This window comes from Colletotrichum chrysophilum (assembly GCF_026319265.1).
Source record: "Colletotrichum chrysophilum strain AFK26 chromosome Unknown scaffold_66, whole genome shotgun sequence".
In the NCBI taxonomy this organism is placed as follows: Eukaryota; Fungi; Ascomycota; class Sordariomycetes; order Glomerellales; family Glomerellaceae; genus Colletotrichum; species Colletotrichum chrysophilum.
This window is the reverse complement of record NW_026517353.1, coordinates 48,173-66,949: the sequence shown is the minus strand read 5'-3', so window position 1 is coordinate 66,949 and position 18,777 is coordinate 48,173. Positions and strand designations below refer to the sequence as shown.

At 53.5% G+C, this 18,777-nt stretch overlaps 7 protein-coding genes across 7 annotated transcripts; 4 read left to right on the top strand and 3 right to left on the bottom strand.

Moving 5' to 3' along the window:
• Positions 1–778: 778 nt before the first annotated feature.
• Positions 779–1,725, bottom strand: COL26b_007890 (uncharacterized protein; the record flags this gene model as incomplete). The annotated part of the gene is made up of 2 exons (XM_053180669.1): positions 779–1,485; positions 1,557–1,725. The coding sequence occupies 2 exons, from the start codon at positions 1,723–1,725 to the stop codon at positions 779–781; spliced, it is 876 nt and encodes a 291-aa protein (XP_053035348.1).
• A 1,615-nt stretch (positions 1,726–3,340) lies between these two features.
• On the bottom strand, positions 3,341–3,631 carry COL26b_007889 (uncharacterized protein; the record flags this gene model as incomplete). The annotated part of the gene is made up of 2 exons (XM_053180668.1): positions 3,341–3,526; positions 3,578–3,631. 2 exons carry the CDS (start codon positions 3,629–3,631, stop codon positions 3,341–3,343), a joined length of 240 nt encoding a protein of 79 aa, XP_053035347.1.
• Positions 3,632–5,153: 1,522 nt separating this feature from the next.
• Positions 5,154–7,109, bottom strand: COL26b_007888 (uncharacterized protein; the record flags this gene model as incomplete). The annotated part of the gene is made up of 4 exons (XM_053180667.1): positions 5,154–5,170; positions 5,306–6,143; positions 6,191–6,773; positions 6,835–7,109. 4 exons carry the CDS (start codon positions 7,107–7,109, stop codon positions 5,154–5,156), a joined length of 1,713 nt encoding a protein of 570 aa, XP_053035346.1.
• A 1,967-nt stretch (positions 7,110–9,076) lies between these two features.
• COL26b_007887 (uncharacterized protein) lies at positions 9,077–10,968 on the top strand (the record flags this gene model as incomplete). The annotated part of the gene is made up of 3 exons (XM_053180666.1): positions 9,077–9,874; positions 9,927–10,263; positions 10,316–10,968. The coding sequence occupies 3 exons, from the start codon at positions 9,077–9,079 to the stop codon at positions 10,966–10,968; spliced, it is 1,788 nt and encodes a 595-aa protein (XP_053035345.1).
• A 1,668-nt stretch (positions 10,969–12,636) lies between these two features.
• On the top strand, positions 12,637–13,713 carry COL26b_007886 (uncharacterized protein; the record flags this gene model as incomplete). The annotated part of the gene is made up of 2 exons (XM_053180665.1): positions 12,637–13,265; positions 13,395–13,713. 2 exons carry the CDS (start codon positions 12,637–12,639, stop codon positions 13,711–13,713), a joined length of 948 nt encoding a protein of 315 aa, XP_053035344.1.
• Positions 13,714–13,787: 74 nt separating this feature from the next.
• Positions 13,788–14,530, top strand: COL26b_007885 (uncharacterized protein; the record flags this gene model as incomplete). The annotated part of the gene is made up of 2 exons (XM_053180664.1): positions 13,788–14,211; positions 14,439–14,530. 2 exons carry the CDS (start codon positions 13,788–13,790, stop codon positions 14,528–14,530), a joined length of 516 nt encoding a protein of 171 aa, XP_053035343.1.
• Positions 14,531–17,266: 2,736 nt separating this feature from the next.
• Positions 17,267–18,753, top strand: COL26b_007884 (uncharacterized protein; the record flags this gene model as incomplete). The annotated part of the gene is made up of 2 exons (XM_053180663.1): positions 17,267–17,919; positions 17,985–18,753. 2 exons carry the CDS (start codon positions 17,267–17,269, stop codon positions 18,751–18,753), a joined length of 1,422 nt encoding a protein of 473 aa, XP_053035342.1.
• Positions 18,754–18,777: the final 24 nt, after the last annotated feature.

The following is an 18,777-nucleotide window of genomic DNA, read 5'->3' as shown; positions in this document are numbered from 1 at the left end:
GGGAGGAGGGGTTAGAGGACCGGTCGACGGGGGGTCAATGGCCGGACACAAGCCATTGAGAGGGCGCGGCGACAAGAGGAGGTCGTGCGGGTGCGGCGACAGGTGGTTCTTTTAAAGGTGGACTATGAGGTGGTGATGTTTTTCAAGAATGCGAATGCGAAGCGGACTTTCTTTGCTTCAGCCTTTTTTTGGTGGGGGAAGAATATGCTTAGTCTACAGGCTTAGGGAGGCAGTAGGTGAACCCCGCCCACCTCACCTGAAGAAGGCGCCCAGGCGGTTCGGCAGATGCCGCTAGAATATAGCGATCCCTGTTAGTGGACCGTATCCCTAATCCAACCCGTTTGTTGGGTGCTACCTCTGCTACCAAAGGGCCCCTCTGGGGCTCAATGCACCGAAGGTCGCCCCTGAATCAGCCCGCGCTGCGCCCTGTCCACGCGTCCCTTCCCCCCCTATCAATGCCCTAAATGGAAAGTGCCGCCTGCTCTAATGTGCGTTCCCTGCTGTCGTTACTGCATCTCTAATCCTGCCTGGAGCCAATGAAGAACACGGCGAAACCAATTACACCGCAGTTCTGCCGTCCTATTCCCGCCCTTCCATGTTCCCTTCTCTGCCACCTTGATTATTATTCAGGAACTGTCCGATAGTCTCCAGTCTTTCCTGTCTCGTCCTGGCCGCTCTCCGACGTTACACCACCTCCGTGATCCACCGGCAATGATTACAATCTCTCCGGACTACTCCGTCCTCCACATGGGACGTCTGCCTCGCTGGCTCTTGCCCTTCACCTCATCGACTTGCGCATCGACCGCTGCTGCGTGTCCTGCTCCGTCATGTCGAAGCCCTCGACGTCCGAGGTCGACTGGCTGCCGTTCTTACGAATCTGGAACGCACTGGGGAAGCGCCAGCCGAAGACGACCATGACGAGGAACATGAGCATCGCGTCAAAGACGTAGAGCGTCCACTCGTGCTGCAGAGGGTATCCGTCTCCGCCCATGAGGTACTCGATCAGGCGGAAGATGGATCGCACCATGATGAGACAGCTCACGGTGTACAGCATCCACAGGCCAGACTTCCATGGCGAGTTGCCGCTCGCAGAGGCCTCGGTCGGGTACTTGGCCAGGCGCGAGTGGAAGATGATGGACGTCAGCCAGAAGATGCCGAACAGCACGATCTGGATGACGAGACCAGCCACGATCAGGTTCTGGCCCATCTTCTGACTGCCGTCCTTGACCATAAGACCGCCACCGCTGGCCTGCACCAGGAAGGAGAAGCAGTCGCCCGCGACAAAAATGCGCGTGAGCCAGTTGACGCGGATCACCGAGAGCGACTCGCCGTGGACGGAGCGGATGATTCTTCCCAGCGTCATGTAGACCGAGGCGGCGAAGAGCGCGGGCGCGACGAGGATCGTGATGCTCTGCATGACGTAGGGGCCGATCTCAGCGGTGCGCTCGCGGGCGATGGCTCGGCCTGCGTATCCGATGATTTCAACTGCGAGAGGACGCTTGTTAGTACCCATGGCAAATGTCAAACATTGACGAGGAATCCCGCCTGGGACTTACGAATGCCGCCAATGACAAACACGATGCAGAACCACGTCTTGGTCCTCGCAATCATCCACGCGTGGTAGAGGGTAACCAGGACGAAGAGCACCTCGAAGATGATGGCAGCCACCATGCTGGGCACATAGTGCCAGAGGTAGTAACCATTGTGCGACTGGAGCTCCGGCATATTGGATAAATCTCAGCTTCCTCCCGTGTGGTGATTTTTGGTGTTTCGGGGTACAGGACTCTCGTCAGCGTCTCTCGATCAAGTCGTCTCGTTGCTGATGGTGATGATACTCCTTCTCCCTTTCGTGTTCGTGTTGCAGCTGTTGCATTCGCCAAGGCACAGGGGAATCGAATACAGCCATCTTTATAGCGGAATCCCAGGTGCCTGGGAAACGAAAGGAAATTTGGTCTCCCGTCCGCGAGGCCGGATCCGTGTACCGGAGTCTGGAGAGGCTGTCGCCATCTCTTCCATACGCGTTTTTCGCCCAGGCAACATTCGACGGGCGAAGCTTTGGACGTTCAACGAGGCCCCGCCCGGCTTCCCCATATGGACGTATACGTGGATGGAATCGCCCGTGATTGGACGACACTCGTAAGGATGTCTGATCCCTGCTAGCCCTTCGGGTGTTGTTGCCGGCTTTCAGTCTCGGCTCGCCAATCACGGCTCCGCCCATACGCGTATCCGCAGCGGGAGGGCTGTGGCCCAACAGGCCCGACTCAAAACAAGCCTTTTTTTTTCTGATTCGTTTGGTGCTGGGCATAGGGCCATGATAAGGATCACCCCCCTTTGACGGGCTGACGCAAGCCCGCTTAGCCATTCTTATTCCCTACTGCAGCTCTTTTTTACGAGTATTGCTAGGGTCTGCTACGAAACAAACACCCCACGCACGTCGATCGGGGCGGATACACGCGTAGAGCACCTGGACGTACGGCTTAGACATATTTTTGGTGTTTGATTCCGGGGAACCATGCCCGTTGGGATAGTCCGCAGCATGCAACGGTATCGGCCCACGCTTCGTATGCTTCTGCTACCCTCGTGGTCAGCCTGATTGTTGGGACGAACCCCAATCTGCCCCGTCAAGATGCCGCCCCTCCATGGGTAACCACTATATCTCGGCATCCAATATTCTCCTTGTCATCGCCTCCAAAATTGTCTGATCATGAGCATTCTTTTACAAATGGGTCAGGGAAGCCAGCTGTTATGGCCGCCGTTGTCGCTACGAAACTGACTCGGTTGGAGAAAAACCATTCGGTCATAATCTCCGACCAGTCACATCAAAAAGTGCCCTTTACGACTAAGTTGCTGTTCAAATTAAGCGTAAACCTTTTATTAATTAAGACGATAATATAGTATAGACTTAATACAGGTTTTGATCGTCTGCCCAATGAAAATATTTGTATTTGACATCACAACTGGTTATCAAAAGCCAATGATAGGTTGCCCTCGAGCCAAACTCAGGCTGTTCTTTACAAACAGTATTATAAGTAAAAGACCGGACTTTTGGTCCTGGACGATTGGTCCCTGGGCAATCCTCGCGATGAATTGCTTTGCCATCGTCAATCTATGATCTAGAAACGTTTGTGTAGCACGGGTCATCCTGTTCACCACTTCCCTTCTCCCCTGTTTCTTCCGCTGTTCAGGTCTATTCCCGACTAGATCACTGGCCAAAGGAAACGCTTCCCGAGGTGCAAATATGTTCTCTACAGACCACCCGAACCTAGATAAATGGGGTCCGCTCAGATGTCTTGTCCTTACAAAGCACAACGAAGATGGAGCGGGTGAGCCAACCAGAATCTCAATTACGGCCGCCGCCGGGGAAACGTGGGGGATCAGGACGTTGGCCGGGCTTCGGGCTTGGTTGTTTCGGCTGGCTCTTTTTCCCCTTGCCCTCTCGTTTGTATACGAATGCCTCATGGAGGAGGGCGTGGCCGGCGCCTGGTCCGGCTCTGGCCTGGACAGCGTGCGGAGCGCGCGAGACGTCCTAAGGATGTCAGTAGTGTTCGTCATGACTCCATTGAGAGAGGAGACTTACATCGACAGCCATGACGGCGCCGAGGAAGAGAGATAGAATCAAGGCGGGACGCATGGTGAAGGCTTTTCGTACGGTAGGGTTTGTAAAGATAGGGTCTTGGAATCAGCAAAGTTGTGCAGATAACAAAAGGCTGAGTTTAATGCATCTGAGCCTAATTACACGGAGGAAACAATGGCCATTTATACCCAAGATATCTAGTATGCCTTCTTATGATCAGCTGGATAATGCTCCGAGTCCGATCTGTCCGCCCTAAACTCAGAAAGTTTCAGGTGGACTGCAAGAACTCTATATCTCACAAAGAGAAACCCTTACTGCGATAAAATCGTAGAGTCATGAGGCCGTTTGAAGAAAGGGCCTTCTTGCGAAGACCGATGGGCAGAAGCCGGTGGGATCTTACATAGCAGTGTTCTCCAGAGCGCTCTAGTTGCTAAGGTTTGCGTTTACTGAAACATTGTCCGTTATCAACGTCCTAGTGACACAAACCACAGTAGAATAACCCTGCGCAAATGACTCGATAACTGGGAGCCTCGTATTTCGATATAAGGCGTTACCATCGATATCTCCGAGTCTTAGACTTTGAATCACTGTGAACATTGCTATAAGGCCGTCTGAAACTTGTGTACGGGATGTAAAGAGTAATAAACAAAAAAGGAAACACCGACAAGATAGCATCCAGGAACGTAGTTCTACGCACCACCATGAACGATGCTTGCTTCAGCGCTCAAAAGTCCAGACTCCAGTCCTCCAACCTGTTCCCTGACCATTCATTGTGATGGTATATATCGACCGCGGCCTGCAAATCGACCTTTGGCCCCCTGCGTGTGCTTATTTCGACATTCCAGCTTACTATGCACATCCATAATCACGACAGCCTGCCGAAAAGGCACCATATTTCTAAAGGAAAGCATTACTGTATCTACCGGTCCAAGATCCTCAACATCACCAATTATAAAAAGTAAACACCAAGGTCACGCAACCCTGCTTCCCCAGGTTCGAGCGTCCCCAGATTGACGGCGGGGTGGGCAGACGTCTCGGTTTCCGAAGACATCGCACACGATGCCCGGCCTTGAAATGTTGTGAATGTGCGAGTCTTGTCCATGCCGGGGGACATGAATGTAGCAGCTGCCAAGGCGCCAGTCAGAGGAGGAATAGTTGATCTTGACAGGTTTCGAATGCCTGAGTCTTACTAGTGACGGGGGGTGAAAGGACCACATTCGCCTTGAAGCCAATCACCAGCGGCATGGAACATTCAGTATTCGTATGTATGATGAAAATGATCAAGGACATGGTTCTTGACCTTATTGATGTTCTTGTTATGGGGATTGATTGTTTACACGGTAATTTGTGAGCACAAATGTCCTTGCACGATGCCGTCGTCGTCCGAGGCAATGTCTCGAGACGAAAACACTAACAGGAAAACATATCGAGCAACAAACCTTCACACAAGAATAACCATAATAATTGACAGTTACATTCCACTATAGCTATGTGTCATGGTGCCAGGGAGGAAAATACTTCACCAGAGTCTCTCTGCGTCACGCAGAAGACATAAAAGACCCCAGTTGCTGATTACGAATTACGCCCTCTGCAGCACTGCAGTCCATTTTCAGTTCCAACATAACATCCGTCTCCAAGCAATCAAACATATTCTGCAGTAACTGTGTTGTAACGAGAGTCTGCGGACTATTAGTGACCGTGTGTCAAGTGTTAAGGGCAAGCGAGACTTACTGTTGTACAGTAGTGTGTAGGTTGTCGAGGCGGACAGATACATCGCCTCGATCTTGCAGCTCAGCTCGTAGTACCATTGTCCATCAGACCCCTGGCGACGCGCGAGCATATTCTCGGGGATGTGACTGACGTCAGCCTCAACGTGCACGAGCATGGAAACGTTATCGTCGCGGGCCACAGGAGCCGTCCGAGGTGTGCGATCGGCGTAGATGTCCATCTTGATCTTCTTGATGCGACCCTGGCTGACGAGACCAGTCCACACGAAAGAAGTGTAAAATGGCTCGTTCTCCGAGACATTGTCTCCACGCTGGATGAACCATTCCATTGTGTACACTTTGTAGCAGCCATCAAGGCCACACCAGTGACGCTTGCTTTCGACATGGCCATGGATCTTGGGGTCGTACTTGGTGCGCCATTCGGTTCCGTAGTGCTTGCGGGCCTTCCGGTTCTGAACTCTGACCTGAGTAAGGCGGTCGGGAGATACTTGAGCAAGTCCCTTCATGACGGCACCTTGGACGACAGCTTGCCAGGCGTTCGGAGGCTGCATAATCTGAATGTTCCTGTCAATAGCGTTGCGCAAGCGTTCCTTGAGGTAATTGGAGGCGCCGAAACCACCGACCAGAAGCACGGCCCGGATGGGCACGCCGCTGGTTGTGATCTGGTCCTTCACCAATTTGATACACTCGAGAACCACGGGCTCAAAGATGGTCTGCAGATCAGATGCCTTTAGGGCGAAACGACCACGGTTGATCCCAAGCTCTCGGTTGTTGTTGAGACCGCCGACGGGGATCGTATAGGTTTCGTCCGGGGCAGCACCCAGGGTGAACTGGCGCTTGACCTGCGTGTTGTCAGTATCAGCTGCTCTAGTAGAGCAAAAGAACCTACCTTCTTCTCGAACTGCTCCATGGCCTCTGCCATTACCTCGTCGTCGAAGCCCTCTTCCTTGCCTAGCTTCGCCTTGAGAAACTTCGCGAAGCGCATGTTCAGGAAGGTCGAGCCACACAACGCACCCGATCCTGGAGCAGCCTCTTGGACCTCCAGGATAGGCTTTAGGCCGGTGATTGTGTAGGAGATCAAGTCCACCGTACCACCGCCAGCGTCGACTACCACGACAGTGTCGCCGACCTTGAGGCCATGAGGGTCGAGACCGTGCAGAGCGTAGATGGCTGCCGCTTCGGGCTCAGAGACGAGGTGAATGGGTGACTTGGAGCTGGATAGACCCGAGGCCTTCTTGCACGCTTGCTTCGTCTTCTCTTTGGCCAAATCGGACCAAATGGCGGGGACAGTGACAACGAACTCGAGGGGGGTTGTTGTGACGACTTGTTCGCCAAGCTTCTCCCTCAATGTGTACATGAGGTGCTCGCCAAGAGCAGATATGTAGTCAGTGACTAGTTTGTCGACGTTTCGACCACCCCTAGCCTCCGAAGAGACGGCCTGTCCCATGCTCTGGAGGGAGGGGTCAAGATCGCTGCAAAACGTTAGCACATCCTGCTGACGAGTGTCAACGTCTCCAGAACCAGTTGACTTACAGCTTGAACCACTCGACAACTTCATCCTGCGGCGCAGTGATGGGAATGGAAAAGCCCCATTGGATCTCGTCGCCGGCATATCTGAGCTTGGTTGGGACCTTGTCTGAAGATTCGCCCTCGCGGACCGTCTTGCTGATGGGCCAGATAGTAATGGCCGTCCGTCGATCGGCGCGCTGTGTCTCCGCCCAGGCGACGCCGGAATAGGTGGTGCCGAAATCGATGCCTACGATGATCTTGCGCTCGCTGATAGCGAGCTTGTCAAAGGTGTCGACCATTGTGGTGCGCGTTGTTGTTGGGTATCACAAAGACAGGAAAGAAACGGGGACCGCGGAGAGGAGGAATGGTGTAGCACCAGCGATATGGCAAATGAAATATGCAGAAAGGCAGGCAGAAGAAGCCGGCTAAGAAATTGCCACGTTCCAGGACCCAGGAGAGAGGGCCTCGTTTTGGTGGCTGTAGGACTGGTGTGCCTGACTTGGCGAATTGCACTCGGGAGGCGCTCGAAATACGCGGAATCTTGCGATCGTGACCAGTGTGGACTGCGGAGTGAGGATGAAGAGGCGCCGGTGATGTCCGAGTGAGAATAACGACGGGACTGTTTGAAAGAGCAAAGGTTGTCAGGTTGAAAGTCCGCAAGGTCATGGAAATCTGCCTCGAAAAAGAGAGAAGAAGCTCTGGTGGGGATAAGCAAGCGGCGTGACCAGCAACAGGCATAAGCTGGACTTCTTCAAGCAGGTACATTTTTGGAAGAGTAAAGCCTCAGGTAAGGTAAGGTACTCGGTACATATGAGGCTGGCTGGCAGGCAAGGCAGGAACAGCTAGCATTCTGCATGGAAGGCGCCTTCCTGGTCGAAGCAGATGTGGAAGGAAGGACCTGGGAGGGCAGGGACATCAGTGGCCCTGGGTTCTTGCCATGACCGGACGGTTCCGTGACATGGATGTGGGGCTGGAGAGAGCCTCCCGCTTAGGTGGCACTGAGGCATCTCGTCTTGTTTCAACGAACCAAAGCCCATTATGGCGAACGTGACCAGGATGAGGTCACCGAGATCAGGCGGTGCGCTTTCTAGTAATGAGGCCACCCTATCAAGTATCCCATCGATGAGGACGGGATATCGACAAGTGAAGGTCAAGTCACACGCCAAAGACTACCTAGACGCTAGTGCCGCCCGACAACGGTATGCTTAGGCTTTCGACCGGGACACTGAGCATGCAAGCTTGATATTCGGTACGTATCGGGGCCATTTTTCCAGAACCCCACTACCCCAGGACACGCTGCTCAAGCAGGCTTGATCCTTGTCAACTTCAACGCAAGACAGCTTACCTTCATGGCTCACGCTGCGTCGGCCTCCGCCGACAAGAATGAGGAAATCCGGGGATAAGAATGTTGATTTCCGACCTAAAGCATGCTCTCCCTAACTACGTCTACTGCTCTGTCATCAACTCACCTCAATGACATTGGGTGAGCAGGCTACTCACTGTTTGCCAGAAGAGATGGATTGTTCCAAGGTTTGGTGATCGCCACGGGGATAGGCAGCATAGCGGGGTTCACTCAGTGCAGGGCTGATTCTAGATCAGGCGCGAACCTGTCCGTAAGCAGTAAGGCATGTTGCGGGAAGCCCGTGCTAGCTTGAAGCTCCGTGGCTCAGGGTGTTTGATGCATGTCTAACGTCGCCGAATTATGCCATTGGCAGACAAAAGAAAACGGATAGGCGGACACGCATTAAACGCATTTCAGCTCTGCATTCCATTGTAACAGTACGAATAAGGTAGTACCAGGCTGTCGAGGGGCCATCTTCCACCAGTGCACAGTGTCACCGTCACTGCCTTCAAACGCTTCTCCTCGCCCCACCAAGGTGTGTCTCAATGGAAGCACCACTGTGACCGAGGGCAGCTTCCCTCAACGATGCCCTACACTATCGGCGGCAGGAGCGACCCTTAGAGGTGGATAGTAACCATAGGTAGCTATGGTGAATGCCAAATGGAGGTTTATGAAGTTTGCATCCGGCTTGTCTGTTGTTTCTTCCTTTGAATCATTTCTCTCACCGAACGTGAAAGAATGGCAGTCGTGAAGCGCCAGCAGCTTCCAGCCTACCTGCACTGCTGCCAGCCTAGGCAGACTTCCTGCACTTCATCTTATCTTGGCGCACTTTCCTCCCAACCCCAAATGCGATTTCGGGCCTTAGATCTTTCGTCCAAACACCCCCTCCGTTGTTTCCGCCGCCCAGCATCCCCGGTCGACATCATGGACGACCTCAAACAACTGGACCCGACCCTCCCGCACCATCGCGACAACCAAACCCCCCCTGTCCCGGACAAGAAGCCCATTGAAGCTGACTCTGCTTCCATACCACTCGAGGGTATCAAACCTACCTACAGCTCAGCCCTCAAGAACCCGCCATCCGTCAACGCAGAGCCTCCGAGCCCATATCTCTGCTCAGAGTCCGACGCTATGGGATTCACAAAGGTTGAGATGCCTGCCACCGTTCTCGAGAACGGAGGTCAGAGCAAGGGACCAAGACAAGCTCTGCCCAAAGGTCTCGTTGCCACTCGTTTTGCCAATGCCAACGTTCCTCCCCCTCAGCGCGCGCTGTCACCCCCGTCAACCACCACCTCGGCCTCCTTTCTCGAGTGCGAAGACTTGATCAACCTTGAAACCGACAATTCGCAATCTACAAGAGATACCTCGTCGCAGGACTCGGTTCTGCAAGCTCGGTGTGACGAGAACGTTCCTGCCTCGGCTTTGGAGCTGCGTTTGCACCGCGATATCGACGACCTACGCCAGAAGCTCAGGTCCTCGAAAGCTCAGGCAGAGATCGCCGAGGAAAGAGCAGACAGAATGGAGAAGAGGATTCAGGAGATCAAGAGCGTCAAGGCTCCCAAGCTCACGGACGCGGAGAGAGATATCAATTCGCTGTACTCAAGTGTCAATGAGCTCAAGACGGAGAACTCGGCCTTGAAAGAGCAGTTGAGGGACGCCCAGTCGCACATCTTCAGCCTGCAGCCTTATCGCAAGGAGCTCACGCCGGAGGAGGTTGGTCGCGTAGGTGAATCCCAAACCTTTCCGTAAACTCACCAGTCTGACAGAATGGTAGCAATACGACGATCTCGTTGAGGGCATCACCGATTGGGTTGCCAAGTTCATGGCACCGCTCCTCGACAATCATGCCAAAGGCGTCGATGAACTCCTAACCAACTCGCGCAAACGGCCGACTGAGGCGCACAAGCTGAAGCACGCAATCCAAACCCACGCGGATCTAGTCCACGGCACAATGTTCCCCGAAACAGATGAGGATGTGATCATTTCCATCATTATGAGATTCCTCAACGACAGCATTTTCCAAAAGATTCTGTACGGCTCCTGCGCGTCATTTGTGGAGTCTCTCAGTTTCATAGAGATGGCGCTGCAGAACACTGTCGAGCCCAAGCGAGGTGAGAGATATACCGCTGTGATAACCATTTGTGTAGCTGACCAAGTCGCCAGATCTATTCGCCATTCGGACATGGACCGCGGAGGCCTACAATGCCATCGTGAGCTCTCGCGAATTCAGAGGCGTGCGAGAGAAGAGGATGCGTGAGATGACGATTGAGCTTGCAGGCATTTTCAAAATTCTCTGCAAAAAGGACCAGCTCGATGTGTTCTACAAGAACTTTGAAGAGAACTGCGTTAGGCCTGCCATGCAACTCTACGAGAAGATTCAGATTTCGACCCACCACTTCTACTTTGACATCAATCCGTACATCCTGTGGGGATCCGAAGGCGAGTTCCAGACATCCACGGACTTTCTCGACAGCGTGTCAGACCTGGACTGCAAGAACATTCTGCAGAACCGCAAGGCGTTCAGCATGTCCAAGATGGACCCGCCTCCTTCCAAAAAGGAGCTCTACCACCGCCTACTCAACGTCTGCACGATCACCCCTGCACTCTACATGCGTCAGATCGGGCGCAAGGATTCTATCAGAGAGCCTCAGATTGTCCGGCGTCAACAAATGTTGGTGGCATGGGGTCTCCAAGACAAGAAGGAGGCCTTCATTCGAGATGGGGATCAAACGCTACTCAACCACCTATACACTGCCAGGAACGAGCGCGAGAAGGCAGAGGCAGGTGGATGGGCGACTTTCCGTTGGCCAGGCTAGATGCATCGCAGACAGTCATTGATGAAATTGGGAGTCCCATGATCACTGTATTGAGCTTCGATTTGAGGGCGTTTGCAGAAGGGAAGACATAAGGCTGGACATTTCCCATCGGTGTTGGTGCTTGAGATATACCCAGCGGAAGCCAATGGAGTAGCCATGGCCAGAGCCGAGGGTGCTCCTGACGAGGATTAGACGGGCTCTTTCAAATGAAAATCGTGTCATCAAATAAGACTATTTTGCGCTGCTCTGCTTGCTCAGCTGGAGTGGAATGAAATGGAGCTGGTGGATGGTGGTCCAACGAAGCTCGCTCTCGTTGTCAACCCACATCACCCTTCACTGAGGCCTGCGATGCGCATGATGTATCGGTACTTTAGCTTGGTCGCTTGGTGTTCTAGACTCCAGCGACAACCCAATTAACATAACGTATGTATCTGATATGAATGCCACCTGGGCCAACCCATACATCACTCCAAAGTGTAAATTGTGCTTGTCATTGCCCCAGTTCAGGCTTTCCGGGGTTGTAACCTAGGCCTTCCAGGCAAGGGGAGGGCGCTAACAGATAAGCTACAGCGGATGGACACACCGAACGAACCCCTCACTGTGGCGCCCAAGTGGCGGGGTTCTCGTGGAAGGTGCCCGGTACCTGCGGAAGCCGCCTGAAAGGTCGGTCCCTCAAACGGGCAGGGAAGGCACGTCCAGTGCCACTTGCCAGGCCTTGAACCACTTGGACTCAGAATTGGAACTGCTTTTACCGTCAAGGTTGCCCCAAACAGCTTCATCTGATGCCTTTTATGGTTCGTTTGCTATGCGCCCGCCGTCATCTTTCAGCCACCAAAAGTTTCCGCTGCATCTCAATACAGCAAAGGTGCCTGCTGAAGAGAACCTGCCTGCTGAAGAGGAGTCAGTTGACAGTCAACCTTGCAGACGCGCAACGGCCCGGCGTCTGCCAATCGCAAACTACATCGGCCGTTGAATAAGGTAGGCAAGCAGAGCACACTTCGAATATCGCTAACCACCTGGAATTACCCAGATTTACCTACTGCTTGCCACCTTACTTATCCGTCGTCCCTCCTTCAGACCAACCGTTGGCTTCAACACCATCCAAGAACGACCAGTAACAAGGTACTCTGCCTTGTGGCCCGTCTGCATCAACTACATGCTCGGACGGTGATGCAAGGTTGAGGGCCCGAGTGACGCCTTCAAGCATCGAGTAGGATCATCCCAGGAACCTGCTGCCACGTTCCCACCATGTTTCCGTCACCGGCACAAATATTGCGCTATTCGTTCCAGCAGCATCCCGGCATCACAGACGATTCGTCGCGACAGAGAGTGTCCTCTACGTCGTCCAACGGGCCATTGCCCTCCAGGGGAGAGCGATCAGCCAATGGATTTGATCAAGGATCTCTCGAAGAGTTTCACGCATCTCGTCTGTTTCGAGAGCCAGTCTTGGCAACAACAGCTGCGGCGTCGACAGATTCCACGATAACTTCTCCCGCCGTGAATCTTCCACCTGGAGACTTCACCACCGACGCAAACACCAGCGCACCCAGACGTCGAGGAGACGAAAGCCCGCGAGCAACGAACAACAATCAGACTCGGCCAGTGGTTGCAGAAAGGGCGCCAGCCCCAAGATATGTCCCTTACGTTGATTCTACTCCCGTGACGAGAATGTTTGCCACGCAAGACGCCGGGCTGCCGCCCAGCTACTACGCGCACCCGAACCCCTCTCATTTGGACAGCTTTGTCGAAGATGTCCTCGATCCGCCCCCTCTATACGACTGGGCAGTGATGATGGGGGACAGAGACCAGCAGGAGGAACAGCAGCCAACTCCACCACGGCAAGATGTCGACGACCAAGCAACGTCGTCGATCATCGCCTCTGAAGCCTCGCAGAGAGCTTTCTCCTATGGTACCATTAGCGCTGACATCATGGCCGACTTCGACTTTCCTCAACCACCACCAAAGACGACGGCCGCGGTCAGGGACCTCGCGGTAGCATCTTCGTCGTCTTCTACTCCTCAGAGAGGCTATCGACCGACAGCGGCATCCATTCTAGATGGCTTTGATCCTACGCCTTTCTCTCCCCAAACAACTGGCGGCAGCAACAGCACCGCTGCAAGCACGCCCCCCATGATGTCTCCTCCCATTCGCCCCAGATCGGCCTCGCTTCTGGGAACAAACAACCCGTACATCGCCCTCCTCGAGCAGAAGGAGCAGGCGATGACGGTCGCTTTTCTGCGCACCCATGACGTCGCCACTGGATCCCGCTCGACAGATCTCGCTGCCGACGATTTCAGGTAAGCCTAGTCATGGTTTATACTTCCATCCATCACCCCCTGCTCTGCCCTTTTGGCCAGAAAGTGATGAGCTCCATACCAGTTGAAGGGTGTCCAGTCTTGCTTGACGTTGCTGCTAACCCAGTACAGTTTCGGTCAGCGCTACCAGAGAGCCGCTGACACGACAGACGTCGTAGTTACGAGGCAAAGGCTACCAGCGAATGACCTGGGCGGATCAAGAGAGTGTCCTATCTGCGCAGAGACTAGAGAGGCTTCGGATTTCCCGATCCTTAGCGTTACTTCGATGTGTACTCACCCACCAGAGGCATGCCTGGAATGTCTCCAAATGTCAATCAGATCAGACTTGAATAGCAAACTCTGGACCGAGATCCGATGTCCCGAGTGTCGAGAGCTCCTCGAATACGTCGACATTCAGAAGTACGCAGACGAGGAAACGTTCGCCCGGTAGGCCATGCCTGAGACACCCTGACGGAGCCAAACTGACGAGTCCATAGATATGAAGCCTTGGCTCTACGCGCAGCCATGGCTGAAGCTGAGAACTTCATCTGGTGCACTGCTAACTGCGGCTCCGGTCAGCTTCACGACACGGGCACCGAGCAGCCGATTGTTTCCTGCCTGCACTGCGGCCAGAGATCTTGCTTTACTCACAACGTCACGTGGCACGAGAACCTGACATGCGAGGAGTATGACTCGCTGCTTCGCGATCCCGAGAACTTTCGATCGAGGATTGAAATGGAGCGCGAGCAGATGGATGCTGCAAAGCGTATCCAGGAAGACGCCGACCGCGCCATGGCTCAGGGTCTCATGGCTGAACAACAGGCAGAGATTCAAGAGCAGGAAGCACGAGAGCGAGCCGAGCGAGAGAGGGCATTAAGAGCCACGGCACTGGCACGAAAGGTCGCGGCCCGGCGCAAAGAAGAAGAGGACCAAAGCAAGGTCACTGTGAGTAGGACGACGAAACCTTGCCCCGGTTGTGGGTGGGCGATAGAAAAGAACGCAGGATGGTAAGTGATCCCGTGCTTAACTAGAAGACACATATTAACCCTTATACGCCAGTTCGCACATGACTTGTAAGTAAACTTGGTTCTTTTCCATGATCCTAGCACCCTTTTTCATCCTTCTTCACGCCAGCCCCTGAGGCGCCCTCCATACTGAAGCCAACAAAATTCGCAGGCATCAAGTGCCGCTTCCAGTTCTGCTGGGGATGCTACACCGTCTGGCAGCGCGGCCACAACGTCCGATGTCGTGGCTTTGCGACTATTTGACGTGACGATGCGCCCCCAAGCACCAGAGACGGATAGAATAATGCCTAACCCGGATGACCTATTCCCAGGTTCACGTTGCAAGCATGAGTTCTGCTACGAGTGCGGGGCAGACCACAGGCGCATCTTGTTGGAGGATAACAGCATACACAGCCCACACTGCCGGTTTCATCCGGGCAACCTTGAAGATTTTGTTCCTGCGGGAGAGAGGGGGTCAAGAGCAGGCAGAAGGCCAGGTGCATCTAGGCGCGTGGAAAGGCGATGATATTTTGGCACACACAGTAATGTACTTTTATTCCGCACAGCAAGGCTCTTTTTGATTTCATCTGAATTTGCGAACAGCCAGGGAAGTTGACAGAACTCCATCCCCCGTGTTCTTTTTCATCGGCAGCCCATGATATCTGGGCTGGGATTGCAGTAGCTTTCATGTAGCCCCCAGTTCTAGATACAATACCTACTTTGAGCTAATTACTGACCCGTTGCTGATTCTGTTCCCCGCCCGCCCATTCGTCTCCGTCGTCCCCTCTCGTCTCCTTTCACCTCTGTCACCCCTTGTCATCTTTGCCTGATATCGTCCAGATCTGCAGCTTGAATGCCTAGCTCCTTGGCGACAGCAGCGACTCCAAATCTACAACCCTCGCTTTCCATTTCTCTTTTTCCTTCCATCCTTTTATAGGTACATTTGTCCAGTAGGTTGGCCTACTGGCATGTCTTTGCTGTAAGACTCTGACGAGGAAATATGCGAGGGCAAGGATGGCTCACAGCGGAAACCTCTATGGCCACCTATGGGATATGTGAAGAGGAACACCTCCACGGCGCGTGGATCAGATGGATATTTATGGGGTGAATCCCTCCACTGTCTGCTTCATCGCAGCCGTAAGTATAACTTTAATTTCAACGACCCTCAAGTTTCTTTGCATCGTCAAAGCATTATACCGGAAGCCTACGAATATCACGAATATTAGGCAGTATAACGTGGTCACGTTTAACATCACTTCGTCAGGGCCGAGCTCACTGCCCCGCGAACTGGGCCGTCTCCTTCCGTGTCGCCATGAATTGCTAGTAGTAGCGGGGACGACAGGGACGATGAGGACGACGGGGAGTGTGCAGACTGGTACTCATGAAGGTGTTGACAGACCGAGGCTCGTTCAAGGACCAAGGACAACGCGCAGCCTGTCGGAACCCTTCCAGAAGACGCTAGAAGGAGGGAGAAAGCAACGGAAGAGCAGATTGGTTATACATAAAAACCAGATCACGCATTATTCAGAAGGGAGGCAGACATATTTCGGCAATCATCTTTTGACTCCTAAATGTAGTTGGCCTCTTTGAGCCTTCGCCCTGTGTCATACACCTCTTGGCACAGCCCATCTTCAAGACAAATCCACGAGAGGGAACCAGAGTTTCTGGACGCGATGCCGTGCTGTATAGGAGACATCTAGATCTAGCCGTCATAAAGCGCGGTGAAGTCCGCAAGCGCTTCGCGCCTTGTCAGAGCCAAGTGGCCGCGGCCGAGTAAAGTGAAGATCTCGCGAAGCCATGTATCCTTTGAGGAAACGGGGGGTAGGCTCTGCAGAATCAAGTGTTCTATTTTTCTTCCAATAGAGCAATCGAGACGGCCATTGCTGAGTGCCCTCTATCTGTGGACCGAGGCGAGAGCTTATATGGAGCCATACAGCCCGATTATATTTAAGGTAACGGGACAGATGGTGGGCGTTGCCGCAGGCCCTCACGGAGGGGTGGAAGATATTTTCGTCTGTTCATCAGGGGATGAGCCCGGATTGCAGATGAAGTACAATTTGACTTTTTTTGTTTCTGGATTCAACCGTGTTCCGGAAGATTGGCAAAAGGTTTGGCGCCTGTGCCATTCATCACAAGACGCCGTGCCGAATCTATCCATCCAGAGACGTTTTAGACCTGCACAACGCCATTCCGGCTTTTGTTCGACGACACTTTGAGTGCTTTCCCCCGCCCCCCAGAATTGCCGACGTCTAGATGCGGAGGGCCATCTCCATGGGGAGGCTTTTGGGGTGCATGTGGGACCATATCATGGCAAGTAGGATGTTTTGGCCAAAGCCAAGGGTTCGTCTGATGCTTTTGACATCCCGGGACCAGGGAGACGAGAATATCCCCATCTTCAATACACGTGCCGTAAGGTATACGCAGCCACTATGCATGGCTTATTCCGGGGAAGGCCCAGCGAAGATTCAGGTCTACCTAAAGTTTTCGGTAGTTCTACAGACCAGGGGGCTGGCTGCCATTGCTGTTGATCTGGATCGCACCTTGTCGGCCACACTTCTGTCGGCATCACATCAATATTGAACGACGACGCTGCTCCAACATGTCAACATGATGCACAATATCAATATATCGAAAGTTCAAATTCACTAGACTTGTGATTCTTAGCTAGACCGGGTGCTTAGTAATTGTCTGACGACAAACGAAAAGGGACTACGCAGACTCCTCGTCTGATGCGAGTTTGATATCGGGTGACGCCCCTTTCGATAATGACCACGTGAAGGCAGGGAAGCTTGGGAATTGATGAAGTCGTTGGACGAACCGCGCAAGATTTTGAATACGAGAAGACAAAAGATTTATTGATCAACCATTCGCCACTCACGCCAGGTGCTCCTGCCAAACACTCTCCGGCTCCTCGTGGAGAATCCTCTTCTAAGTCGGCTCAGGCCAATCTTTTCAACCCCGTTTTTCGTCAGCCCCGATCTTCAGAACAGGAGACAAGTCATGTCGGGTCTATCCGTCCCATCCAATGTGCCGGGTCTATCAATCCCATTCAATGTGTCGGGTTTAACAAACCCGGCAACTGTGTGGCTCAACGCTGCCTCCCCCACCGCCCAGCCCACCGGAGCCGTAGCATTAAGAACCACGCCGGGATGGCTAGAAAGATTCAATGCCTGGTCGAGTCTCTTTAATTTCGTCAAGGGTCTTGGTGTCATCTTCGGCTGGTGGCCTGATGGTCAGCAAGAGAAACCGAAAACCCGGCCGCACTACACGCCGGGCGAAACGCCGGACGACGTGCCGATTTACACGAAGGTTAACTTCTGGATCGGTAATGATGGACCGCACCCGTTCGACCCCACTAAGCCGCCCATGATCAACGCTGGTGGCGACGCGCCAGATGTCCATTTGTTTGGCGACGGAGGAAATCACATCGGCTCCAGATACCGACCGGGGTTCTGCCCATCCGGCAGCATCCACTGCTACGCAGGGGTTGATACTGAGGGTTATGCTTCATACGTCCTTCTCAGCGGCAACATGAATCCAACTTGTATTGCGCTCATGACTGTGGAGATACCAGGTGTTGAGAGGAAGTTTGGGTTCGCCCTGGGAAACTGGGCAGCACCTTGCGAGAAGATCTCCGGCAGGAAGAATCCATGGTTTGTTTACTTCCCCGATGTGTCTTTTCGTTGTTATGTTTTTCAGCTTTCTAAGAGTGAAACAGGTACTACGCCAACCAAGACTTACCCCTGAAGAGTGCTGTCAATGACGTGAGCAAATGCGTCTGGATCGGCAGAGGCAAGGATAATCAAAAGCCAAAATATCTCAGCGGAATGCAGCTTCGTATGAGAGAGTTCCGCTCCAACGAAGCCCCTATACGGAAAATGGATTACTACTGTCGTAACTACCCGGTCCTCAACTTTCGCACTGAGACGTATCCTCACGTACTCCAGAAGTGGGCAATAGACCCTTTGTTGGCTGGAACGAAAGCACCGACTGGCCCCTTTCTCGATCCACAGTGGGCAACTGAGACCGAAGACATGGAAGAGAGCGAAACCCTCGTCACGGAACCTCTCCCAACAGTCACTGCTATGGGGACTTTTGGCGACGCCGCCGTCAAGGAGAGAAACAGGAACCGCTACGCCCGTCTCGCCCGGAGATGGATCAGCTCCCCAGACCTCGTGGAGCAGATCGCGATGGACCCCTCGGTCTACAAGAGCCACAAGCCCGGGCACCTGGCCAGCGAGCTCTGCGACCGGAACGCCGGCGCCGTGGGGCATTCCTTCGTCTCGTACGCGGAGAAGATGTTCTGCTACATGCCCACCAAGACGCTGTACAAGTTCTGCGAGGATATCGACGAGGGGGCCTGCTGGTCCGAGGACGACAACAAGGTGATCTTCAAGGCTTCGGGCGCAGGAATGATGACGCTCTCGGCCGCGGATATTCCTGATCTGCGCCACGCCCACAGCTCTATGAACATTGTCTGGAAATAAGTGCGCGCTCAACGTGTGCCCGGC